This window comes from Paramormyrops kingsleyae, chromosome 20 (assembly GCF_048594095.1).
Source record: "Paramormyrops kingsleyae isolate MSU_618 chromosome 20, PKINGS_0.4, whole genome shotgun sequence".
NCBI lineage: Eukaryota > Metazoa > Chordata > Actinopteri > Osteoglossiformes > Mormyridae > Paramormyrops > Paramormyrops kingsleyae.
Genome location: NC_132816.1, coordinates 5,300,284 through 5,325,571, shown reverse-complemented (window position 1 = coordinate 5,325,571; position 25,288 = coordinate 5,300,284). Strand labels below are relative to the sequence as shown.

The window sequence follows — 25,288 nt, the reverse complement described above, 5'->3', positions numbered from 1 at the left end:
CTTGTTGCCTTGCCTGGTGTTCTTTGTCCTCAATAAACCCCACGTTTCCCTGACTATCGCCTCTGTCCTGCTTCCCCGCTCCGTGCTCGAGCGTAAAGCCGTGACAGAATGACCAGACTCACGCCGAACAAGACGCCTCACCTCACAGAGGAAGAATACCTCTTACTGACGGATAAGGTAATCTATTCTTTCCAGCAGCCCGAGGTAAGGGAGAACCCAGCTGCCAGAGCCCTTGCTTTCCGTGCACGGGAGATCCTAGAAGGGATCTCCCCACCGGATGACGCGCACCAGGCGGAAGTAGTGCGGCAGAACCTCGCGCAGCTCAGAAGCGGGGCCACGGAGAGTATGAGCAGGCAAGTGTACTTGGACTTCCTCTTTCGCTGTCCGGGCAGCCCGAAATCCCTGTCGCCCCTGCTGTATCTTCCCCGCGAAAGACACGGAAACGTCGCAAACGGGGGGGTGTGTCCGACGCCCTTCCTGGACCTCTCGCTTCGCCGCTGATGCTTGAGGTCTCTGCGGATGCCACCCTCCTCGCACATGACGCCCCTTTACCTGCAGCTTTGCCTCTGCCTGCTGCAGTGCCTGCGCACGATGCCTGTGCAGTTGCTGCTTCATCTGCACCGAAGGTCTGTCCGCCCGTTGCTCCACCTACGCCTGAGACCTTGGCCAAGCAATTCTTTGCCCTCCGGGGGTTATACTGGCAGGTGATGGGGGATTCTGCAGTGCAATACTCCCCAGAGGCTGCCCCGCTCCATCAACGGTTGCAAGGGCAGTTCACTGCCTTCACTTCAACTTCCTCGCCTAGGGATATGAAGACAATGGCGGAGAGCCTGAGGCAGCTGCTCCGTTTAAAGACAAAGCAGGTGTCCTCGGAAGGAACGTCCGCCGTCCCCGAGGTGCAACCCCCGCCGATGGTTCCTGCTTCGCCCCCCAAGGTACCTGTGGTTCCTGCTTCGTGCCCCGAGGTACCTGTGATGGTGGTTCCCACACCGCCGCCCGAGGCCCCGGCAGCGCCACCTGCTGCTTCGTCGCCCGAGGCCCCAGCAGCGCCGTCTCCAGATGTGCCATCCCCCGTGGTTCCTGCTCATTTCCCCATGGCTCTTGTGATTCCTGCTTCACCCCCTGTGGTTCCTGCTCAGTTCCCTGAGGTTCCTATTCCTGCAGCGGCCCCCGTGTTTCCTGTGCTGGCTATTCCTGAATTGTCCCTCGTGGTTCCTTCGGCCCCTGCAGCACCCCTTGGGGCTCTGGTGGCCCCGGCTCTGCCTCCAGAGGTCCCCGCTCAGCTCCTGCGGCCTTGGCTGCGCCTGTGGTTCCTGGCCCGATGGCTCCTGCACCGCCTTATGAGGATCCAGAGGTTTCTGATGTCGCCTCTGAGGTTCCTACTTCAGCCCCCGAAGGTATCTGAGGTTCCTGCTCTGGCGCCCGAGGTCGCTGCGCCCAGTGCTCTTGCTCTGGCACCTGAGGTCCCCGCGCCCATGGTTCCTGCTCTGGTGCCCGAGGCCCCTGCGCCCATGGCTCTCCCCGCAGCTGCCTCGCCCGAGGTCCTGGCTCCGGCATTGCCCGCGGCCCCTGCTACGGCTCCTGCCAAGGCTCCAGCTTGGCCCCCAGAGGATTCCGACCCGGCGGCGCCAGTTCAGCTCCCAGCGGTCCCTGTGGCTCCTGCCTCAGCCCCTGAGGCTCTGGGTCCTGATTTGTTCCCCGTGGTTCCAGATTGGCTGTGGCTGTGCCCCCGGAGGTCTCTGCACCGTCACCGCTGACGCCCGAGATTCCTGCAGGGCTCGTAGTTCCTGCAGCACCCTCGCCCGCCCAAGGGGTCTGGTCAGGCGCCTCCTGTAGTGCTCTCCAAGGTCCCTGCTCCGGCACCCGCTCCCGAGGAGCCAGTCCCCTTGGTGCCCACTTGCAAAGGTCCAGTCCCGGCTGCCGACATGCCGCCCCGCGAGGATCTAGCCCTGCCAGCTGACAAGCCCCCAGCTCCCCTGGTCCCTGACACCCCGGCCCCAGTGTACCCTGTCCCTGACCCTACAGCCCCAGTTCTCCTGGCCCTAGTCCCCTAGGAGGTCCCAGAGTTCCAGACTACCACTCCTCCCTCCACAGTGGAGTTATAAGAGGAAGAGCTTGAGTGGAACCCCTCGGGAATCTACTTAACTTCCCCTACAACTTCACCAGTGGACCTCCCCAGCGGGTCCCACCAGCCACCGCCCCCTCATCACAGCACATGCCGGCCGGGTGCCCGTCTCCCGGAGAGAGAGGGGACACCGACATCGGAGTCGACCCCCTGGCTCGCCTTCGCTCCCCCAGGCTCCCGCTCGGCGGATGCCCCCAGCCTCGCCTGCGGTGCCTTGTCGGCCGGTTGTGGCCCTGTCTCGGGTACCTCGTCAGTCGCCTGAGGCTGCGCCCCTTCTGCCACAGTCCCCTTCGGCTCCCTCCTCGCCTTCTCCACCAGCCCCTTTACCTGCTTCCTCGCCACCCTCGGCATCCCTGTCAGCCCCAGTTCTCACGGTCACCTGCGGCTCCAGTAGCCCCCGCCTTATGCCTGCCAAGGGTCCCTTCAGCTCCCTGTTTCCCTTTGCCCTTAGCTCCCTTGGCCCCTGTATTCACTCCCCGTCCTGTCTTACCGTCGTTCCCCTCTAGTTCCTTCATGCCCTCCATGTTTGCTCCTTGTCCCTCCATGCCTTTGCTCCCCTCTGTGCCCCCTGTGTTTCCCCCTCAGTACCCTCTAGTCCCTTTGTGCCCCCTGTGTCTCTTCCGTGTCCCTCTGTGCCTTTGTCCTCTTTTGGTTCCTTTGTGCCTCCCATGTGTCCTTCCCGTCCTTCTGTGCCTATGTCCCCTGCTAGTCCCTATGTGCCTCCTGTGGGTGTGATCCCTCCGTTATCCCCTTTAGTGTCCCCGGGTCCCATGCTTCCTTTTTTGGTGCCCCTGTGCGTGTCTGCATTCCCTGTGGTTTGTCATCTGTTGTAAGCGGCCAAGCAGTGGCATAGGAGCACGGGAGCATGTCACCAGTTTCACTGTGGGAGGCTGTAGGTATTCTTTGAAGCATCTGTCATACACGCATTTTTATAGAAGAGACACCGAAGAGCCCGAGATTACAGTCAGCTCCACCGGCGCTGAGGCTGTCACAGCCTTAATATTAACTGTGCACTTCAGGCATGTCAATTTCATGCACAAAGCGTGTTTGCAGCAAACAACATAATCATGCAATGTCCTGTCTTATTGCAGTGTTTACATTTAGCTGAAGCAGCAGGGCAGCTTGGGCTTAGGGGCTGGACTTTCTTTCTTTTTGAGATTCAGCAGCCACACCACCTGTAGCTCAGGCCAGGTAATCCATCTGAAGCAGCTTTGAGCCTGGCCAGTACTTGGATGGGAGACCAACTAGGAAAGCTGGGCTACTGCTGGAAGAGGTGTTGGTGTGGCCAACAGGTTAGCCCACCCTGTAGTTAGTGTGGATCCCAGTGTCCCAGTGCAGGACAGAAACACACACACACACACATACACACACACACACAAGAGAGCACCCAAATTAGAGAGTGCTCTAACTGGGCGCTCTGTGTGTGTGTGTGTGTGTGTGTGTGTGCTCTAACTGGGCTCTGTTTGTTTGTATGTGCTTTCTATCCAGGTGCTTTGTGTGTGTGTGTATGCTCAACAGCATACCTTGTGTGTGTGTGTTATTATATATGCTCAATCTGAGTCCTTTGTGCGTGTGTGTGTGTGTAATACAGTAAATAGACAAAAATATATAAAACGTACATATACAGGGGAGGGGGAAAGCCCCCCCACTCATCAGGATTACATTGAGTTACATTTTAGTCAGAGAGAAAAACTGTTATTTTGCATGTTTATTCAACATGTTTGTCAATCATACATTTCAGAGTAAAAAGGATTATAAAGGTTAAAAAGCAGTTACTTTTTTGCCAGGATAACCAGCAACATGTCACAGTGACACTGAGGAGTTTATATCAACCCCAAACCCTGGATAGAGGGGCTCAGTAAATGAGGAGGTGAATCTGTGCAGGAGGATCAGTCCATCAGAGGAGACTCTGTAGAAGGACAGAGCACCAGCCCCCCAGTCCAGATACACTCCTACTCGGCGGGGGCCTGAGGGCCATATGGGTATGAGAGTCTGTTTATTATTGTGCAGGACAGAGTAACTGTCAGGATCACACCACAGAATCCATGACTTTTCATTGAATCCAAGCTCACAGTCACTCCCTCTTTTCCTCCCGATTCCTTTATAAGTCACTCCTATCTGGACACCATCTCCATCCCACTCAGCCTCCCAGTAACAGCGGTCAGTCAGACTCTCTCTGCACAGAACTTGGAGGCACCAGTCGTCAAATCTCTCTGGATGATCAGGATATGGCTGCAGTGGCCCCCATGTCACCTTCCTGTTCCCCCCTGACAGAGACAGGCGTCTGTTTGCTGTGTTGGGGTCCAGTGTCAGCTGGCAGGAGTCTGTAGGCAGGAGGAAGAGCCGCTAATAACATCAGGCAGACTGGCATCTCCGCCATTTTATCACTTACATTTAGGCTGTACTGTATTTATCTGTACAATATAAAAACAGCACAGCTTCCCCGAACGAAACGGGAACTGAAGTATATGAAATAGCTCCGGAAATGTCGTACGGCACGCGACGCCGCCGGGAAGAGCCGCCAAAATGCTGTGCGAGCTAAACTAACAGCTTAATTACAGGTAAATAAAATTACAAAGCAGCGACATTCATCAGACACATTCACCACAAGCATATTTACCACAAAACGGCACCAGATATTAATACTAAAAGTGAGTATCTTTATTTTAAAATATAAAACCGAGGAGAGAGTCCAGCATCAGCGCCGATTTATCACAAAATATTCTATCGGATATTATTATAATACATTATTATGATTTATTATCAGTAATAATAATACTTATATAATGCTATAATTATATATAAAATGTTGTAATCATATTTAACATTATACAGGCACATATATACATGTACATATATAATTTTACGAATAATATAATTATTAACAATAATAATAATATTTCTATCCTATACTTTCTGAAGTTTGCATAACATCATCTCAGGCCCAGCAGTGGAAGTCATGTGATTTCTGGTTCCACAGTGGAGATCCTCCTAGCCGAGACACCCAGTGTTCTGCAGCCAGACCATTCTCCCGGTTTGGGGAAGACTACGGGTGCCATCTAGGAAAATACTAACAAATAGGACTGTGCGATATAGCATAAAATTCATATTGCGGTATAATTTGAACCATAGAAGGTAGACGGTATATATTGCGGTATATGATTTGATCTGTAAATTTCAATATAACTGTTTTTGAAAGGGTAACATATGTCCATAGCAAAGGCATTGCAGCAGGAAGTTGTATAATAAACTGTTAACACATTTCAAAGTAGTCATGAACGTAGAATATTTATTGTGCAAATCTGCAACTGTAGAAAAAACATGAAAACATTTCAAGTAACTTCCCTGGTTTTATTTTATATTAAGAACACAGGTTGGTTTTGTAAATTGCAAGTAAGCAGAAAACAAGACACAGAACCAAAAGCTACAAAACTAATACAATTAGACTAGTGTCATAACTCCATCTATATTAGTATGACCATCTCTCCCATAAAGGTCCTGCCAGGCAGAGTCCTGCACGGGTTCGGGTACCCGACGTATGACCTGCAAATTTTGATGAAACGGGTGAAAAATATTCTACTGTGTCGGATACGGGTTCAGGTCGGGTCGGACGCAGGAGAGCGCGGGTCTAAATTGCGGTTTTCAAAACATCATGTGCCAACAAAAAATACCCTAGGGCAGGGGTGGCCAATCTTACCCGCAAAGGGCCGGTGTGTATGCAGGTTTTTGGGATAACCTGTAGGTCAGCTGTTCAAACTGAGGTGTGAGGATTCTTCAGCCAATCAGTTATCTAATTAGGGAGTTGCAGTGAAAACCAGCATACACACAAAAAATCCCTGCATTCAAGATGATAAAACGTAAAATCCATATCAATTTATGCCTGCACATGCATTCCCGGAAATCTCTCCCACTTTCATTTTCAAGAAACGCGCGCGATCTCCTGCAGTTGTTCGAAATGGATGCTGAGGAATTGAAAAGAAAACTAGCAGGAGTTTAAAGTTGTGGCCAATAACTCCACTAAAATCAAGTGTGGGAGAATTTCGGAGTTATCTCAGATAACGAAAACAACTCTTTTGACGTCTTGTCTTGGTGGAGAGAGCATGAGCATTTGTTTCCCAATAATGCTCATATTGCGAGATCTACTCTCGCCATCCCGGCATCCAGCGCCGCAAGTGAGCGTGATTTCTCATGCGCCGGATATGTCATCCAGGAGTGAAGGGGTCAGCTGAGGCCATCAACTGTGGACGATATCCTTTTTTTACACAGTAATATAAAGCACCGCACCAAACACTAGTCTTCGCCTTCGCGTAGGATTTCCTATCGGGTAATCAAAGGAAAATGGACAGTGCACGTAGGTAGCCTATAAAACCCAATAATTTGCAGGGTAGCCTAATGTACATTTTATATAATAGTTTTATTAACACATTTGATTGTAAGCTGGTAAGGCTATGTCTGGGCATGGCAATATCAATCATTATTTGAGTTTGGAGGTAGGCTACTACCGTTTGTTTTGCTTATTAGGCTGTTATTAAGCAACATTTACATTTGGTTATGCCTTGTCGTTTGTTGTGGCAATACACTTTTGTCTTTAATTTTGGATATCTGACTGATTTTCATTCGGGTGCAGGTCGGGTGTCGGTATTTATTAATAGCGTGTTGGATTGGGTGCAGAATTTAATTTTATTTCTGTCGGTTAACGGTTTGGATACGGGTTTAAGTATGATGGGTATGGGTGAGTGCGGTTTGTCAAAATCAGACCGCGCAGGAGTAATTTTTGTTGGCGAGGAGGGAAAATTTCTGCGGTAGGGCGGTATAATCATAATCTCTCCCGTTGGCCACTTTTACATCGTATATTGTTTATACCATTTATACCGCACAGTACTGCTAACGAATCTCAAAACGATAAAAGTAAACTCACCGCATGTGCAAGTAGAACAAATGCAAAGGATTTCTTTGTGAAATTAAAGACACAGAGGTATACCTGAATATATTTCAACCCTGTTATAAGCATGTATAAAGTATTTGTTTGTAAAAAAAAAAAATAAGTGAATTAATAGTCTTTTTGGTGATGTCTGTTTTGTCTTTTCCCTTTGGATTCTGTCTAAACTGTCACACACAGAGAAACTCACCTAAAGACAAACATGGAAATCCTTCTACATACAGTGCAAAAAGCCACACCCATCACAAGAATAGGATGAATACAATCATAAAATGGTATTAATGGTATTATTAATAGCTCCAGTTTCCTCCCACAGTCCAAAGGTATGCAGGGTAGGCTGACTGATGTGTCTAAATTGCCCCTGTAGTTGTGTGATTGTGGCTGTGTGTGTGTGTGTGTGCGTGTGCGCGCCCTGCGATGTGTTGCCGCCTGCCCAGGATTGGTTCCTGCCTGCGCTCATTGCTCCTGGGACAGGCTCCGGGCCCCCTGTGACCCCAGTGAGGATTCAGCAGTTACAATGATGGATGGATGGTAATATTAATAAAAACATACAAACACACTTACATTTCTGTAAGCCTGGTCTGGTCCTGCACTCTCCACAGTGGTCCACACTACAGGAGAAGCAAAATGACATAGTACTGCTGTATCCATTTATTTATTGGTGCCTCTTCTTCACATACATGCATAAGTATCTGTAGCGTGTCAGACTCACACTCTGTACTCACTTCAGCTTCTCCAGTTTACAGCTGGGATCCTCCAGTACAGCAGAGAGCAGCTTCACTCCTGAGTCTCCTGGGTGATTGTAGCTCAGATCCAGCTCTCTCAGGTGTGAGGGGTTTGACCTCAGAGCTGAAGCCAGGGAAGAACAGCCTTCTTCTGTCACTCTACAACCCGACAGCCTGCAGAGAGACAGACAAAAACTCTCCAATAAACAATTTCATCTCAACATTAAAAGTATTACTTTTAAGCAAATGTGTCTGGTCTGATAAATATTTCAATAATTGCAGTTTACAGCATGGAATACTAAGTACTGTAATACTGACCTCAGTATCTCCCATTTACAGTGTGGAGTACTATCTCAGTTGAACTGTCAAATACTTGTGGCCTGAGGTTTAATCTGTGTTCCAGTTGCAGTGTCATTGTGAAATAGTAGTTTACTATTTGACCTGACAAATATGACTAACCTCAGTATCTCCAATTTACAATGTGGGATACCCAGTAATATTGACCTCAGTTTCTCCAGTTTACAGTGTGCAATACCCAGTGATACTGACCTCAGTATCCCCAGTTTACAGTGTGGAATGCCCAGTAATAATGACCTCAGTACCTCCAATTTACAATGTGGGATACCCAGTAATACTGACCTCAGTTTCTCCAGTTTACAGTGTGCAATACCCAGTGATACTGACCTCAGTATCTCCAGTTTACAGTGTGGAATGCCCAGTAATAATGACCTCAGTATCTCCAATTTATAATGTGGGATACCCAGTAATACTGACCTCAGTATCTCCACTTTACTGTGTGAATCTCCCAGCCCAGCAGAGAGCAGCTTCATTCCTGAATCCTGCAGGTCGTTGTCACTCAGGTCCAGCTCTCTCAGGGGTGAGGAGTTTGATCTGAGAGCTGAAGCCAGCGCCTCACAGAATTTCTCTGTGAGTTCACAGTGGTCCACCCTAAGGAAAATGCAACACTTATAAAAAACTTTTTGCATTGCTGTACAATATATTACAGTAATGTGAGTCATCACAACCATCACAGAAGATATTTTTTTAAAAACGATGACTTAATTGTACAGTATATAAAAAGCATATTAACAATCACCCTGGTGTTGATTGGTGTCAATTATATGTTTATTCGTAAGTTTTGTTAAACCAAACACAGTTAAGTTCTAAATTGCAACATTACTGTCATTGTTCTTCATCTATTATCTCTGCTATCCAACACAAATCGTGTACTAAGAATTGCTGGTTTCCATCTTTTCTGCTTAATTATTTCTCACATGGTTTGACTGCTGACACACGACTCGGGGTCTGGAACCAAACTCCTGGGGCGGGACTGGGCTCTATTCCACTCTGGAGTTGCCCATGGTGAGAGGCGGAGGGCAGGGGTGGGTCTACTTATAGCCCCCCAGTTCGGTGCCAGTATGTTGGAGTTCACCCCAATGAGTCGGGGGACGGGCTCTGACTGTTGTGTGTGTTTATGCACCGAACACCAGTTCAGAGTCTGCGGCGTTCTTGGAGACCTTGGATGGGATGTTGGAAGGCTCCCCCTCTGGGGACTCCATTGTTCTGCTGGGGGACTTTAACGCTCACGTGAGTAACGACAGTGACACCTGGAGAGCTGTGATTGGGAGGAACGGCCTGGCCAATCTGAACCCGAGCTGCTCTCTTATTGGACTCCTGTGCTGACCACAGTCTGTCCATAACGAACACCGTGTTCCAGCATAAGGGTGTTTATAAGGGCACCTGGCACCAGAGCACCCAGGCTGCAGCTCCATGGTGGACTATGTAACAGTAACTGATGCGAATGGCACTTTGTCACTTCATATCTGTTCTTTAATGTTTCATGTTATTTTATTTTTATATTTATTGCTATGCATTATTTGTCTGCTTTTAGACTATGCACTTTATTTCTTATCTTTTCTGTTAAGCACTTTGAATGACCTTGGTGTATGAACATGTGCTACATATACAAACTTGACTTGAACTGACATAAAATGTTCATTCTGTACTCACTTCAGCTTCTCCAGTTTACATCTGGGATCCTCCAGTACAACAGAGAGCAGCTTCACTCCTGAGTCTCCTGGGTGATTGTAGCTCAGATCCAGCTCTCTCAGGTGTGAGGGGTTTGACCTCAGAGCTGAAGCCAGGGAAGAACAGCCTTCTTCTGTGACTCTACAACCTGCCAGCCTGCATAAAGGAAATTAATTTCGGACAACATACCGTTGGCAGCAACCCATCAAAATGCCAGTACTGACGTGCCCAAAGCCACAGCCTGAATGGGACCAGCGACTGGCCTGGACCCCCCCAGACCAAATAACCCTTCAGCTCTTCCCCCTTTTCCTCCATACTTGCTCTCCGTGTTCCTGATAAAAAGCTGCCTTTTGGGGGCATTATTCGGCACCCAGGTCTGCCTGTGTGCCTCTGTTCCTGCGCCCCCCACACACTGTTCACTGAAGCTCACCTTTTAGCCTCACTGACTGTGTAATAACAGACATAAATAATCAACTCAGATCAAAACTACACAATCCAGTGACAGCGATACACTGTATAAAACTTAGAACTGGACTACCTCATCCACAGTCCTGCCACAAGAAGAGCACTGATGGCAGAGAGGATGAGGTCCTGGAGTGACTACAAGAGCAAACAGTGTGAAGCCACAGGGGCAGGAAAGTCAGTAAAATCCCAAAGAGGACGTTCAGCATCACAGCGCCAGACAGAAACCACAAGATCCCCACGGTCGGCTACAGAACCACCCGTGAGGAAGTGAGGAATGTCAACTGGAGGCCGGCTGATAATAGCCACACTATTAGGGCAGGAGGGGGGAGAGTTACTGGTGAACAGCCTGCTTGTCATCTCTCTTTCTATGAACACAGATGGCCTGGAGGATGACCACCTAGAAGGAACTGCTGCCCCCCACCTGCTCAGCCAGCGACCAAGGAGCCGGATCCAGCCGCGTGAGGAAGGAGCTAGCCTCCACAATCTGGCTGCCCTTCCTAAATGCCCCTCCTTATCTCCCAAAAATAAAGACTGCCCTTTGGGGGTGTCCATATGGAATATTATACGGTATTGTATAACACATAGAGAATGTAATCATTAGGACGCCATTAAGAGGATGTAACCAAAAGCTAGACTTGTAGTCAAGACTGCCTAAACCAAGACCAAGACACTACCAAGACCAGAGGGTATCGAGACCAAGACAAGACCAAGACTCAGACCAAGACAGACCGAGTCAAGACTAAGACAAAGTTGAGATGAGACGACACCGAAAAAAAAGACTCCCTTAACTTTTGTGTGCTGTTGAGGACTGACATAACGGGTACTGACTAGTCTCAAAGTCATCTGACAAAACAGCTAACACCTCCAACAATTGTCTAAAGAATGGGAAATATGTAACTGATTTGAATTATACTTAATTTGTAGATGAAATTGTAACATCAAATTGAAGATACACAATTAAAAACTTAAAATAGCATCATGTCCCGTTGTAGTAGTACTAGCCAAATGACACTGTATGATATCAACTTCCCTGAAATGGATCAGACCTGTTAAGTCAACAAGACGTGATATGCAGATGTTATTTAAAAGTCAATGGTCACATTTATTTAGTCAAACAACACCATTTTAAGCAAAATACTGCAGTCAAACAATATAAAGACATGCGTACACGTCACATGAATCAAATGCAAACTACAAATACTATATGCCAATACAAACTGCACATCAAATTGTGCATTAATAAGAATAAGGACAAGTGCTTAAAATATTCAAACATCTTGATGTCTGGAGTGGCATGTGATTACACATTTAACTAACGTTTAACTAGCGCTATACTTATTTTGCGAAAATAACGCGTATTTTGATTGGATGCGCGCCAATGTCTGAATTACAACAAAATGCATGTATGTCATTGATTGGTTGCATTTGAAGGGTGTGAAAGGCAAAATAATAATAATGTTGCATTATTGAATGTTACGTTGTGTGTCATGGATACTTTTCGCTCCAAATCTCCCGACCACTATGTTGATCTGAGACAGCAAGACCAAGACAGCGAGACCAAGACAAGACCGAGTGATCTGAGACCAAAACAAGACCAAGACCAAAGACCGTCGAGACTGTGACAAGATCAAGACCGCGTAAAAGTGGTCTCGAGACCAAGACCGGTCTCGTGACATCCAACTCTACCAGAAGCTGATGTAAACCATACAGAGTATGACCATGTAACCTTTAGGGAATGTGGACCAATTACTGCTGCTGCTCAATGTGATTAAAAATAGGTATGAATGAGCACCTTGTGTTAGCTTAGGAGTTTCTGTATCTGTCAGCTATCTCATGTTAGCCTCGGTTGGATGAATATGCACTTCAATTAGTTTCGAAGCTTCACAGTATTTTGAAGGCCCAGAATATTCAGTTCTGTGGCTGAGCATCTCAACAGCAGCTGAAACTGCCAAGACTTTTTATCAGTGAAACCTCGAAGTTTTGTTTTGCTTAGTGTACTGGGCAAAGAAACAAAATTGCCTCGGTCATGTTTTCCAGAGGGTTCAACTTCAACAGAAATGACTAGCAGTCGTCAGCCATCTTTCTGCCACATGTCCCCAAACTGACTAGGAACTCTGACCGGGGGAGATGTGAACATCCCCAGAAGCTAATGCAGGCCTTTCAGGCTGACCTACCTGATGCACAGCTTGTTTTATTTTTAAATTGTTTGAGAGACCTTAGCACATGAACATTTTAAACACTGCGGTCCACACAGATCTGTACAATGCAGTGAGAGCTGATTACAGGAGTGATTCCTCTCTCATAGCTGACAGGTGGCTGATGTGACACAGGAAGGGGCCCATGCAGCAGGTACCCAAAGTAAAGGAGTATTTTATTTGGTGTAATTCCACCTCAGGAAATGTGATTTAGGTTCCTCTCCTATGAAACTGTGAAAAGTCCAGCCCAGGTATTTACTCTAGTACACAGTGTAACAATTTTAAGTCAGTATAACAATATTAAAACAAAACATCCGCATCATGTCCTCTTTCCTGAGAAATAAAAAGCTGAAATCTATACCTGCGTAGTGGGAATGAAATGGTGTGAGTGCAGCGGTTCGCTCGTCTGACTTGCCTTGCAAATGTCACAGAAACACTTTATAATATAAAGTACTGACATAGTTCATGCTTAGACAGCTTGGATTCAGGATCAGCCGCATTACTGGCTGAGGCTCTTCAGACATGAGAGGCTCTTATAATATTAGTCCTTCTGCTGCATCTAGAGGCCTAAACAGGAGCTTAAGTCAGAGTAAATGAACTGGCCATGTGGCTGATCCCTCAGCCCTTCCCAGGACACTCCTTTCTGTGTCTGCAGGGTGGAGGGTGTCTCAATTGTGCTGTCAAATACCTGTGGCCTGTGGTTTAATCTGTGTCCCAGTTGCAGTGTCATCATGAAATACCAGTTTACTATTTGACCGGACTAGTATGTTTGACCTCAATATCACCAGTTTACAGTGTAGAATACCCAGTAATACTCACCTCAGTATCCCCAGTTTGCACTGTGAATCCCCCAGTCCAGCAGTGAGCAGCTTCACTCCTGAATCCTGCAGGTCATTGTCACTCAGGTCCAGCTCTCTCAGATGTGAGGAGTTTGATCTGAGAGCTGAAGCCAGCGTCTCACAGCATTTCTCTGTGAGATCACAGCTGATCAGGCTGCAAAAGGAGCTGTGTTATTATACACACACAGACCAGTATGTATCCTACACATCAGTGATTATAGTGGTACAAAATATCCACTAACTTCAGCATAATAAAAGGCACAGCTTATAAACCATAAATACTTCCAACCTGTGGTCCCATCTGAGGACTCATCATCATAAGCTATATGAAACCACACAGAAAAAAACAAGTCAAAGAGCTGTCACAGACATCATTGCGTTGCTGAAAAGGTGTGCCACACATTTCCACCACTCAATTCTTGCAAAGCAGCGATTGAGAGATATTCAGAAACAACTTGGCCTGCCAGAGCACAACATAATTCAGGCCATCCCAACCCGGTGGAACTCCATACTCTACATGCTGCAAACAATGATGGAGCAGAAGCGGGCTCTGAACATTTACGCCAGTGAACACGGAGGGTTTGCCTGTCTTACTGCTCTCTAGTGGGAAATTGTTTCCAACTTACTTGAAACACTCATCCCAGTAGAGGAAGTGACACTAGAACTGAGCCAGAACAACATCTGCCTTGAGGATGAATTACATTTGTACCTAAAGGAGCCAGTGATTGGCCGGCGTAAGGGGGATCCAATCCAATGGTGATACACTTTAAGCTTCTTGTCCCACTAGCAAGAAAGTTTCTTAGCTCACCAACCTCGACTGTTCCAAGTGAGCAAGTGTTCAGCGAAATCTCAAGTATTTTTGAGAGGAGATATAGGTTAAGTGGAGAGCACGCTGAGCAGCTTTGCTTCCTCTACCACAACCTGCTGCTGCTTAACTATGAGTACTAAAATATACATTTTCATTACTTTCATTACATTTTGTTACTTTCATTACAATGCTGATAATTTGTTTTAACATTAAAATCCAAGTTAATCTATTTTTGTATAGGTGCAAGTTCCCTTGTTTTGGCACTTCTGGTTTATAATTTTTATTTATTTGTTAGTACTTTTGCTATTTATATTTTATTTAAATTTAATGTAAAAAAGATAAGTAATAAAGGCAATATTTTGTGTTGGAGTTTTCAGAGATTTTCATTTTTACTGTAAATATATATATCGGTTCCAAATATCGGCTATCGATAATCATTAACTAGCAATAATCAGTATCAGCATCAACCCTGAAAAACTAATATCGGTCAATTTCTACTGCAAACCACTTTTTAATGCACTGCTGTTTAATGATCTTAAAGGGCCAGTTACCCTGAAACTCTTTAATATCTGCATAAGTATTTTCATAAAGCTCTGAGCAGCGCTGTAGCTCAGTGATCAGCACTACAGCCGACCATCTAGGGTTTCGAGTTCAGTTCCTGCCTGGGATATGTGTGTGTGTGTGTGTTTATATGGGATTTGAATGATGTCCAGAGGAGTTTATGTTTTATAAATGACACCTGAATTCCTGATCCTGTGAGTGAAATCCATTTTTCTGTATTGCTCTACCTGGGAACTTATGAAATCACCAATACCCTAATTGTAGGACTACCAATCCTTTCAGATACGCTTTTAAAAGAAACATTCATTTAAAAGAAATATTTATGAACAGTGATACTTCATTCATCCTCATAGGGAAATTGTCTTCTTCACCCATCCCATTTTCTCTCTATGAGACACAGAGACACACACAGGTGAGAGGAAGTTTGGGGTCACAGCGCAGGGTCGGCCAGCATCCAGCGCCCCTGCAGTGATTGGCATTAAGGGATTTGCTCAAGGGCCCAGTGATGACATCACTCTGCTGGCCAGGAGATCTGAACCAGCGGCCTTCCACTCATGGGCACAGAGTCCGAACATTCTGTGAAATTCTGGCTCTTGGCTGTTTGTCACACAAAGGATGGTCATGGACAACCTGTTGCTTTTTTGTACGATATTACTAACTTCAGTCAATATAAAATCTGGCTTCCAGACTGTCATGGTGAAAAAAAATCCAGCCTCGTGATTAATCCTCATGGGAAATAAATGTTACATTTTCATTATATACTTTATAAAATGTTAATATGTAATGGCCCAACTGGAGGTGTTGTTATTGGCAGGAAAGCACACAGAGTTTCTTTGTACATGTACTGTGACAATAAAGATATTCTGTTATATTCTCTCCTCAGCCAGGAGCAGCTAAGGCCAGCAGAGGGCGACAGTGAGTAGCCAGAGACAGCAGTCATACAGAAGCTCCCAGCTCTGGGCTCCATCACATGAACACACCTGCTGATAATAACACTCACATACCACTTATACACCCTGTGGATAAAGAGCCCTCACTGTTTCTATAGCAGGTTATGATGCTGTGCCTTTGATCAGAAGGCAGACTGGATGGGAACGGAAATGTCACTTTTTTGTTTTTTACTACATCACTACCTTCAGTCATTATAAAGTCTGTGGTCCAGATTAGCTACTGCTATAGAAACAGCTGTAGTTGAGATTATCAAAATAATAATAATATTCATTTACATAGAAATTTCAAACAACATTCATGTATTACTGACAGACCAGACATGATTTCCATCCCCACATCACTTACAGAGCTGTCCTGGAGTTCTTGACCACAGGCAGCAGCCTCCAGTTCTCTTCATCTGATCTGATGAATTTCTTCAGATCAAACACATCCAGCTCCTCATCTGACATCAGCATCACAAAGGCCAGAGCTGAGTACTGTGCAGGTGAGAGGTCTTCTGCTGAAAGGCTTCCTGAATTCAGGTATCGTTGTACTTCTTCTACCAGAGAATTGTCACCCAGCTCAGTCAAACAGTGGAATAGGTTGATGGTCCTTTCTGGAGATAAATTCTCCTGTATTTTCTCCCTGATGTATTGGGCTGTTTTCCTAATGTTATGTGAGCTGGTTCCTGTCTGTCCCAGTAGCCATTTTAAGGATCTTATTAAAGTGGTATGTGAGCTGGTTCTTGTCTGTCCCAGTAGTTTTTGTAACAGAGTCTTATTGGAATCTGTTGAGAGGCCCAGGAGGAAGCGGAGGTAGAGGTCCAAGTGTCCATTCTTGCTCTTTAATGCCTGATCCACTGCAGTCTCCAGAAGGTCAGCTGAAGAGTTTGACAGAAACACATATAAAGCAGCAAAATACTCCTGGATGCTCAGATGCACAAAGCAGTACACCTTCTCCTGATACAACCCATATTCCTCCTTAAAGACTTCTGTGCACACTCCAGAGTGAACTGAAGCTTCAGCGACATCAATGTCATTCTCTGTCAGATCTTGCTCATAAAATATGAGATTGCCTTTCTCAAGGTTGTCAAAAGCCAGTTTACCAAGTTTTAAAAGGAATTCCTTGTTGTATTCATTAAGCTTGGTTTCATAGTTTTTCATATACTTGTCTTTCTTTAAACTCCCCTGAAAGATCAGGAAGTGTGTGTACATTTCAGTCAGAGTCCTTGGAATTTCTACCCAGTCAGTCTCACTAAAAAGTCTCTTAAGCACAGTGGCTGAAATCCAGCAGAACACAGGTATGTGGCACATGATGAAGAGGCTCCTTGATGATTTCACATGTGTGATAATCCTGCTGGCCAGGCTCTGATCACTGAATCTCCTCCTGAAATACTCCTCCTTCTGGGCATCCCTGAACCCTCGTATCTCTGTCACCCGGTGGATGCAGTCAGGAGGTATCTGATTGGCTGCTGCTGGCCGAGAGGTTATCCAGAGGAGAGCGGATGGAAGCAGATCCCCCTTAATGAGATTTGTCAAAAGCACATCCAGTGATGTTTTCTTTGTTACATCAAACCAGCTCTGATTGTTCTGAAAATCTAGAGGAAGGCGACATTCATCCAGACCATCAAAGATAAACAAGACTTTGTACCTAAACAGCTCAGTGGATTCAAGTGATTTCAGTTCTGGGACAAAGTGGTGAAGCAGCTCGATCAGACTGTATTCCTCCTCAATCAAATTCAGATCCCGGAAAGGAAGAGCAAATATGAAGTGAACATCCTGGTTTGCTTTTCCTTCTGCCCAGTCGAGAATAAATTTCTGCACAGAGACTGTTTTCCCGATACCTGCCACCCCTTTAGTGAGTACAGTTCTGATAGGTGTCTCACGCCTACATAAGGACTTAAATATATCATTGCACTTGACTGTAGTATCTTCTGTTAGCCTTTTCTTGGATACTGTTTCAATCTGTCTCACTTCATGTTCATCATTGACTCCTCCAGTCCCACCTTCAGTTATGTAGAGTTCTGTGTAAATCTCACTGAGAAGTGTTGGCTGTCCTTCCTTAGCTTTCCCTTCAAATACACGTTCGCATTTCAGCTTCAGGGTACATTTGATTCTGTGCAGATATTGCGGCATGAGCTGTCCTGAAAAGAAATGAGAGGAAAATGCATTAATTCTGATTCTGACCAGTATGAGAGGAAGAATATTTTCCAAAAACACACTTTTTTACACATACAAGTCCAGATATTTCACTGTGACAAATGTGAAATGTAGTCTTACCATACAAATTTTACTGCAACACCACATACAGTATTGTGCATAAGTCTTAGGCAGACAAAGAAAAAGTTTAAAGTAATGCTGCCAACATTAACGCATTAATGCATGTGATTAATCAGGAAACCTTAATGCTCTATTTTGTTTTTAATGTAAATTAATCATGTAAGCTGATCCAGGGCCATAGGTTTCGTATTGTGGTTCTCGGCAGATCGTACAGCAACAGCGAAAGACGAGGAGGCTCTTTTGAAGGTGACAACAATGTCCTGTTATTAAGTCCTTAAAAAGACTAACACAGGTACTCAACAAGCACCAAAGCACCATGAGACGGAAACACAGATGCTGGACACAAACTGTGGGTAATTTATATAATGACTAAAGACACGTGAGGATCGGCAGGGTTCACACAAGACACAGGCAAGGGCACACAGGACAATGGGGAACAGCACAGGGATTTACAATAACAAACACAACAGGGCTGTGAACATGGCTGGCGAGCATGCTGGGATATGCTAATAGGCCCCCGCTATACGGAAGCCCTCCCACCGGCGCTACAGTGTTAACATTGGGGGGGCGGGTATATCAGGACCAGAGGTGTGACGTCAAGTCGCATTATAGGGTTAGTATGGTGGGTTAGTATGGTGTCTCTCTGCTTACGGGTCTGTGAGAGGGTCTGCCAGCAGGGGGCGTGTTTCTCATGTAAGTCAGCAACTTTGCTTTTAGGAAATGCAGCCCAGAGTGGGAGACTGAACCATTTTACCTTTGTCCTATGTTAGCTTTCTGTTCCTATCTCTTATCTTAAATGGGTCGGTGCCGACCCGTGTCTTAAATCAGCCATAAAATACCCTCAAAACAATTATTTATCATAGAATTTGTTTCTTATCTCTTGGTTACCTTGTTAGGCTTCCTTATCCATGAAAAAATTGCTTTTAATATTTTTGGTGTGGCTTTCTGGACCTTTCTTTTGACAGCTTACCTCTCGTTTTCAATTAAAAAAAAATTGATTTTGTTTTAATTTATTTTGTTTAAATAGAGATTCCTGACAAAGTCAAAAAGCCTTGATGCAGTACACAAATTTATGTGGTGTTTTTATGCATTGTAAACTTACAAACGGGTCGGTGCCGACCGTAACACAATAGCAAGGTTATGGAGAGTAGGGGGTCTCTTTGTGAAAATGGTCAGAAAAAAACATACATTATGTGATGAGTTAAATTTGTCTTATGTGTTTTATTTTTTGTAAACCAAGAATTCCAATTATAATTCATAAATCACCAAAACCAAGATGTTATATTGAAAAAATGTGTGATTCCTCTGACCAGTTTCTCCTGCATTTCTTTGTTCTAAAACCACACATGTATTTGTTTCATATTCCAGAAAATACTAGCAAATAGCCGACCGCCATTTTAAACATGTGATTAATCATAATTATTATTCACCTATTATTGTGATTAACTGGATATTTTTTCTTGGATTGACACCATGAGTTTAAAGCCATTTATCTGGGAAGTAAGTTGCTCTGGAAAAAAAAACCTAAAGCATCACTTCAGCTCCCAAACCTCCTCAGGGGCACCACAGCCAGTCCATGTGTTTGTTACATTTCACCACCAGCTCACTTCATTCACTAATTAAATTAGTAAAAATGTCAATGAGATATTTATTAGCCACATGACGTGTGCTAGTGGTCAAGTCAAAAAATACATGGATGTACGATTTCGGCAAATACCGGGGTGACTTTAGGAAAGTTTTTGGATTGGCTCACAAACCAAAATGAAGATCCTTTTCTCTGGCTGCTTAAGACTTTTGCACAGTACTGTACATGTAGAGAATGTTATGAGGCTCTTACTCCTCTCCAGCATGTCAGCGAGATCATTTTGCTTCATGGTCCTCAGGATGTACAGTGTGATCTTCAGAGCTCCCTCTCTGCCACAGGTCTTCTGCATCTGACCATCACTGTCCCGGTCATTGTCCTCCTCCAGCAGAGGCTCAGAGAATTCTGGGTAATTCTGATCTAGATACCTCACAAACTTCTTCAGCTCGTCCTTTAGGAACTTTACGGCTTTTTCCTCTAGTAACTAAAACAAACAGTCACAATTAATTATTGCTACTTGCACCAAACCTTTTCAAAGTTTCATTTGTGAATCATACTTTAAAATATATGTCCTTTAACATGATGGATTTCTTATTATACGGCTGTATAAAATATACGGTAATTCATGTAATAGCTAAGAAAACAAAAATATCAGTAATAAATACAGACCTTCAATATGGATGATAAACCCGATTTATCATGTAGATCTGAACTGCATTCTTCCATTTGGTCTCTGTCAATGAGGCAGAAAAGTTAATCTTTCAAATTTCAAATTTATTTATGTAGTGCATTTTCAAAATATTATATTGACTCAAAGTGCTTTACATTGTCCCTGCCAAATGCCCCCAGAGAGCCAGCCAGAGGCGACAGTCGGTTTTTTTGAGGGGGGGGGGACAGCATGTGGCTCAGCAGAGTAAGCCTCTGGGCCTGTGATCAGAAGGTCGCCGGTTTATGCCCAGCCTCAGCAGAGTAAGCCTCTGGGCCTGTGATCAGAAGGTCGCCGGTTTATGCCCAGCCTCAGCAGAGTAAGCCTCTGGGCCTGTGATCAGAAGGTCGCCGGTTTATGCCCAGCCTCAGAAGAGTAAGCCTCTGGGCCTGTGATCAGAAGGTCGCCGGTTTATTCCCAGTCTCAGCAGAACAGTCACATGTCTTTGGACCCTTGAGCAAAGCCCTTAACTCCCAGCTGGACAGGAAGCAGCATCAGGCTCATGCTGGCAGAGACACATGCATCATGCCTGGTGCCACTTTGCAGCAGATGCTGAACAAGACCCTTTATCTTAACTGGCACTGGACATTTTATTTGCTAAACTAAGGTTTACTTTACTCATAAAAATGATAAATTTACCAACAAAGTGAGTGCAAAAATGCTGCCTTAATTAAACTGAGTAAATCCTATAGGGTGGTACTGTGAAAATAGGTAGACTTTAGCTTAATTTATTTTAAAAACATTATATTTTATTTCCAAAAAGTAGGCAGATTTAACTCAAAAAACATCAGGTTAAATGGTAAGACCTTACTTAACAGGGCACAAGTAATACAGTATGACCTGTGTATTAATTAACCACAGACTAAATAAAAAGAAAACATCCATTGTTGTGATAACCTGGCCAGTCAGTAGATTCAGGCTCTCAGCTGACTTCACTTTATTGCTGCATAACGTTGCTGAGCTATAAAACTGATCCAGTCATTGGCTTTTAAGTATTTGCTGATCTAAATTCAAATGGCGACTTTTTTTGGTCGGACAGTGTAGAACACAGACAGAATACAGACAGAACATCTGTTTAAATTCTCAAAGCCAACTACATTTGACAAGTTAAAAAAAATATGCATTCATTATAAAGCTTCTTTTCTCATAGCTTGTATGTGTCTCTGTGCCATTTGACTTAGAGTCTGAGTGTTTTAAACAGTGTTTGTTTAAATGCACATTTACCTTTGATCTGTAGGAAAAGGTCCCTCTCGGAAGTTGATTGGTGGAACCATTGACCAGTCACTCTTCAGGGAAACACAGCTGGGTACAGGGGAGTCTGCTCTCTTCATCAGGACACTGTGGGCAGTGAGAGGAAACAAACCCTCATGGTATAAATATAATTCATACAATGGGGACGGCATCACACTGCTGTTTACCCTTCTGCTCTGCCTTCATGTACTTTGATAGGCTGTGAAGCTCTTGATGTAAACAGACTTATTTACAGTCAGTTATAATGTGAAATAAATTGTATCACCTATAATTTTCATTATTATAGGAAAGGTTTAGTATCATTGTTAAAAGCCACATCATTAGATGGGTCTTTGGTAGTTTTTTCCTGTTTATATATTTGTTTGCTTGTTTATTTTTTGTTGTGGCCATTTTGGATCGGAGGGATGATCTGTTGATTGCCTCTAGTATAAAAGAACTGGCTGATTGTGGAAGAAAAAAGCGAAGAAAGAAGATGGCGAGGTCGTTTTATTAAGCTACACATATTAAAGTGCTGCTCTAGCTAGGAGCCCAGTTTACTTTTATGTTATGGCCTGACTATAGACCCAGACAGACATGCATGCTAGTGGCTGTAACACTGTTACCTCTCAGTGCTTTTTCTGTTACACTCCACAGGGGGGCGCATTTCAGAATCAGTTCCATCCATTTTTGTGCTGATCCAGACCAGATGATTCCTGCTGGGGCCTCTGTGAACATGAAGAGTAAATAGATACATACATAAACAATATCTAGTACCCAGCACTTTTACACCGAATCAATGCACTATATCTCCACTCTGTTACTCTGACACATTTCATGTCCGCGCTTCAGACTGACTTTCTCCACTATTCCTGAGAAAGTTATTGAAAATTTTAGGAGCACCAGCACAAAACTTAGGCTCAACACTTACATTGACATGCAATGCAACACATCTAAACTGTATTACTGATAAATGCTTTGGAAATAAATATACAATTTACAGAAATAACAAAGTGACGTTTTACTTTAAAGGAGAAAGACAAAAAAGTGAAGTAGTGCTTAAATCAATGGCACCGCCGTTGTATCTAATTGTGTTATACATTTTAATTTTATTATTAGTTGTTTCTGTTAACTATAATTTTACCTTGCAATAAAAATATCTTTATTTTTTTGCAGAATCTTATTCGTGCCTTGACAGAATGGCGATTCCAGCTTTAAATCACTTTCACTTTCATTTACAGACAGGAAATGATCCGTTTTTCGTAAAACATGGAAGCGGTCTGAGCAGAAAAGGACGCGGACTCATTGGCACGGCGGACCGTTTTTGGGGATTTTAACCATGTGACTTAATAATAAACGATAAGCGAAACGGGACAAGCTCCCGCCGTCACCTAATTCTGTCATAACGAACATTCTGCATTATATTTGTGCATATAAAACGCGGTAGTGCAGTGACACTTTAACCACGATTAAATCACGATGCACTTTGCGGCTGCTTTACACTGATGTTTCCGTTATTTTTCTCCTGTGCGCTGATCGAATTACAGGGCACTTTTTAAATTCTCTATTACGAATTAGTGCAAAAGCATCGTGGCACATTTTGCCCTTTGCATAGTGAATCCCAGCTGTTTCTGGTCACATTAATTGTTCCTCCAGGGACACTGCGATGTCACTTGGGACCTATGGCGTTATATGTGTGCCTCATTCCTGAGCTCATAGTCGGACTTTCACAAGCAACATCGCCACATCCCCGCTCCGCGCGCTCAGCTCAGCCTGCACGCTCGCTCAGTAGTGGTGTGCGGATCGACACTGAAATATCGATACCTCGAGATACCAGATATTTATGTTCTAGAATCGATTCTCATATTAAAATATCCATATTTTAGTAATTTGTGGTAAATGTGTAGATTAACAAGAACACAGTGGAAAGACTATATACTATCAGGATCGTCTAAATCAGCGTTTCTCAAACTATGGTCCGCGGACTGGTGCCGGTCCGTGAGAGGGTTCCTGCCGGTCCGCAGAGCCTCGGTTCTGCACCAATCAAAATTCAGTCAGGTCAGGTCTGATCTCAGCACTGCTGTCACTTCGTCGTTTATGCAGGGCCCTGCAGCCCCAAAGCCTGACATGACTGGTCCCCTGGACAAATAAGTTTGAGAAAAGCTGGTCTAAATGATACCCAGTTGATAGGAAATATTTCTTCTTCTGTCTGTAATAGTGATATGCGAAATATGGCTGTTTAAATGTGTAGGCGTCTGTGACGACCTTAAGTGTGGGTTGTGGTCTAATGGTCATCTGGTGTTGGCAATTTTCATTGTCATGACTCCGAGTATCTGCGAGCTAGTTACACCTGATGCTTGTTAAGGCTGTAGCTGATTTGTTCCCTTTTAAAATGGCTAGGCTTTGGGGAAAATGGGGCTCGTGCTTAGGCGCCTGTTGCACGTTGCCATTTGTTTTGCTTTTATTATGGTTTTGTTTTGTATTTGATTCTTGTTTTCTGTATTTAGTTTACTGGTAAGCTTGGGTTCCGTGTCTTCTCTTGGATTGTCTTTTTTTTCCCTTTTTGTTACGGTTTTGAGCCAGATCGTAACAGCGCCACAGTGCACTGCTGTGCTCAGTCACTCAGTTGACAACAATAGCTGAGCGTAAGCGGAGTCATGTACGGAGCTATTTCAGCTCCACAAACAGCCGAGACGCGGTTTGTGACATATGTGGCAAGACAGTGAGGTGTTGTGGAAACGCCACAAACCTTGTGAAACACCCCAGGGTAAATAATAATACAGAATATGATGAGTTTACAGTATGATGAGGTGAACGGAAGAGGAGGAGAGGAGAGAGACAGGTGCTGCTAGGGCGAGACAGGCGTCAGTATCAGTATTATTTGTTTTGACAGATGGTTATCTTGGCAACAGAGATATCATTTAGACTGTTACCATAGCAATGAGAAGAGAGAAGTTGTGACATAAATAAAAAGAAATAAGGGGAGATAGTGTCATACCCCGCTCGTCCGATCCTCCTGTGTGTTACCAGCTGTGTCTAGTCTTGTTCAGTGTAGTCTGGTGTATTTAAGTGCTTCCCTGTTCGTCTTCCTCAGTCCTGTCATTGACGTTGCTACCTGTTTTGCCGTGTGTGCCTTGCTGTTTCCCCAATAAATCCCTCCTTTCCCCAATAAATCCCTCTTTTCCCCGACTCCCTGGACTCCTGCTCCTCTGTCCCCGCTCCGTGTCCATTAGCCACGTAACAGATAGGACAGCCCTGACATATACCATGGGTCAAATAAAATCTCAGACAGGTGCTATATTTTAATTTGATTGTACTGTTGCAGTTCTTATAAAGTGTTTTAACTGCTTTACAAAGCATATCACCAAAACCTAATTTCTGGAGTGATTTCAAAATAAAGTTATGCTCTACAGAATCAAATTTCAGTGGGGTACAGTCTATGGACAAATTTAAATTGTGTTGCTGATATACTGCTGATGTTTTGGATTCTTAGAGCAGTTTTTAATATTTTGAAAAATTATACTCCAGGATAAAACAGGGGTGGGGGAGAACTCCATCTGCCAGGCAGAAGTGATGGAGAGAGATTTATGAGAGGATTTACGGAGGAGGGAATAGAGACTGGACACAGGCTTACGACTGGGGGAAAAAGACAAAGCAAATCTACACAACAGGCGACAGAGGAGAGGAGAATGAGAGACTACAAGCCCTAAGCATGGACCTTAGCTGGAGGAAGAAAAAATATGAAGAGGAGGGAAGATTAAACGTGGACTTGAAAGATTGGAACGATTTGAGATCCAAGCTGTTAAAAATGTCACCCAGGGTGGAAATACGTGACTGTGACCACGATGAGCTAGAAATGGCGTGGCCTCCAATGTTCAG

General features: G+C 44.5%; 1 protein-coding gene across 1 annotated transcript; it reads right to left on the bottom strand.

The window, feature by feature from the left end:
• Window positions 1–3,818: 3,818 nt before the first annotated feature.
• Window positions 3,819–22,636, bottom strand: LOC111856363 (NACHT, LRR and PYD domains-containing protein 3-like). The gene is made up of 12 exons (XM_072703516.1): window positions 22,554–22,636; window positions 22,036–22,137; window positions 21,407–21,520; window positions 20,146–20,209; window positions 19,732–19,960; window positions 15,982–17,758; window positions 13,297–13,470; window positions 9,800–9,973; window positions 8,564–8,737; window positions 7,790–7,963; window positions 7,629–7,675; window positions 3,819–4,449 (listed from the first exon to the last, which is right to left on the bottom strand). Exons 2-12 carry the CDS (start codon window positions 22,095–22,097, stop codon window positions 3,929–3,931), a joined length of 3,510 nt encoding a protein of 1,169 aa, XP_072559617.1. The 5' UTR covers window positions 22,098–22,137; window positions 22,554–22,636; the 3' UTR covers window positions 3,819–3,928.
• Between the last annotated feature and the right edge of the window lie 2,652 nt (window positions 22,637–25,288).

Coding starts and splice junctions, on each gene's coding strand:
- LOC111856363 (XM_072703516.1), bottom strand. CDS start 22,097: ATGGATGGAACTGATTCTGAAATGCGCCCCCCTGTGGAGTGTAACAGA. Junction 8,738..9,799: donor TGTAAACTGGAGAAGCTGAA/GTGAGTACAGAA, acceptor CATTTTCCTTAG/GGTGGACCACTGTGAACTCA. Junction 7,964..8,563: donor AGTAAAGTGGAGATACTGAG/GTCAGTATTACT, acceptor GTCTCTCTGCAG/GCTGTCGGGTTGTAGAGTGA.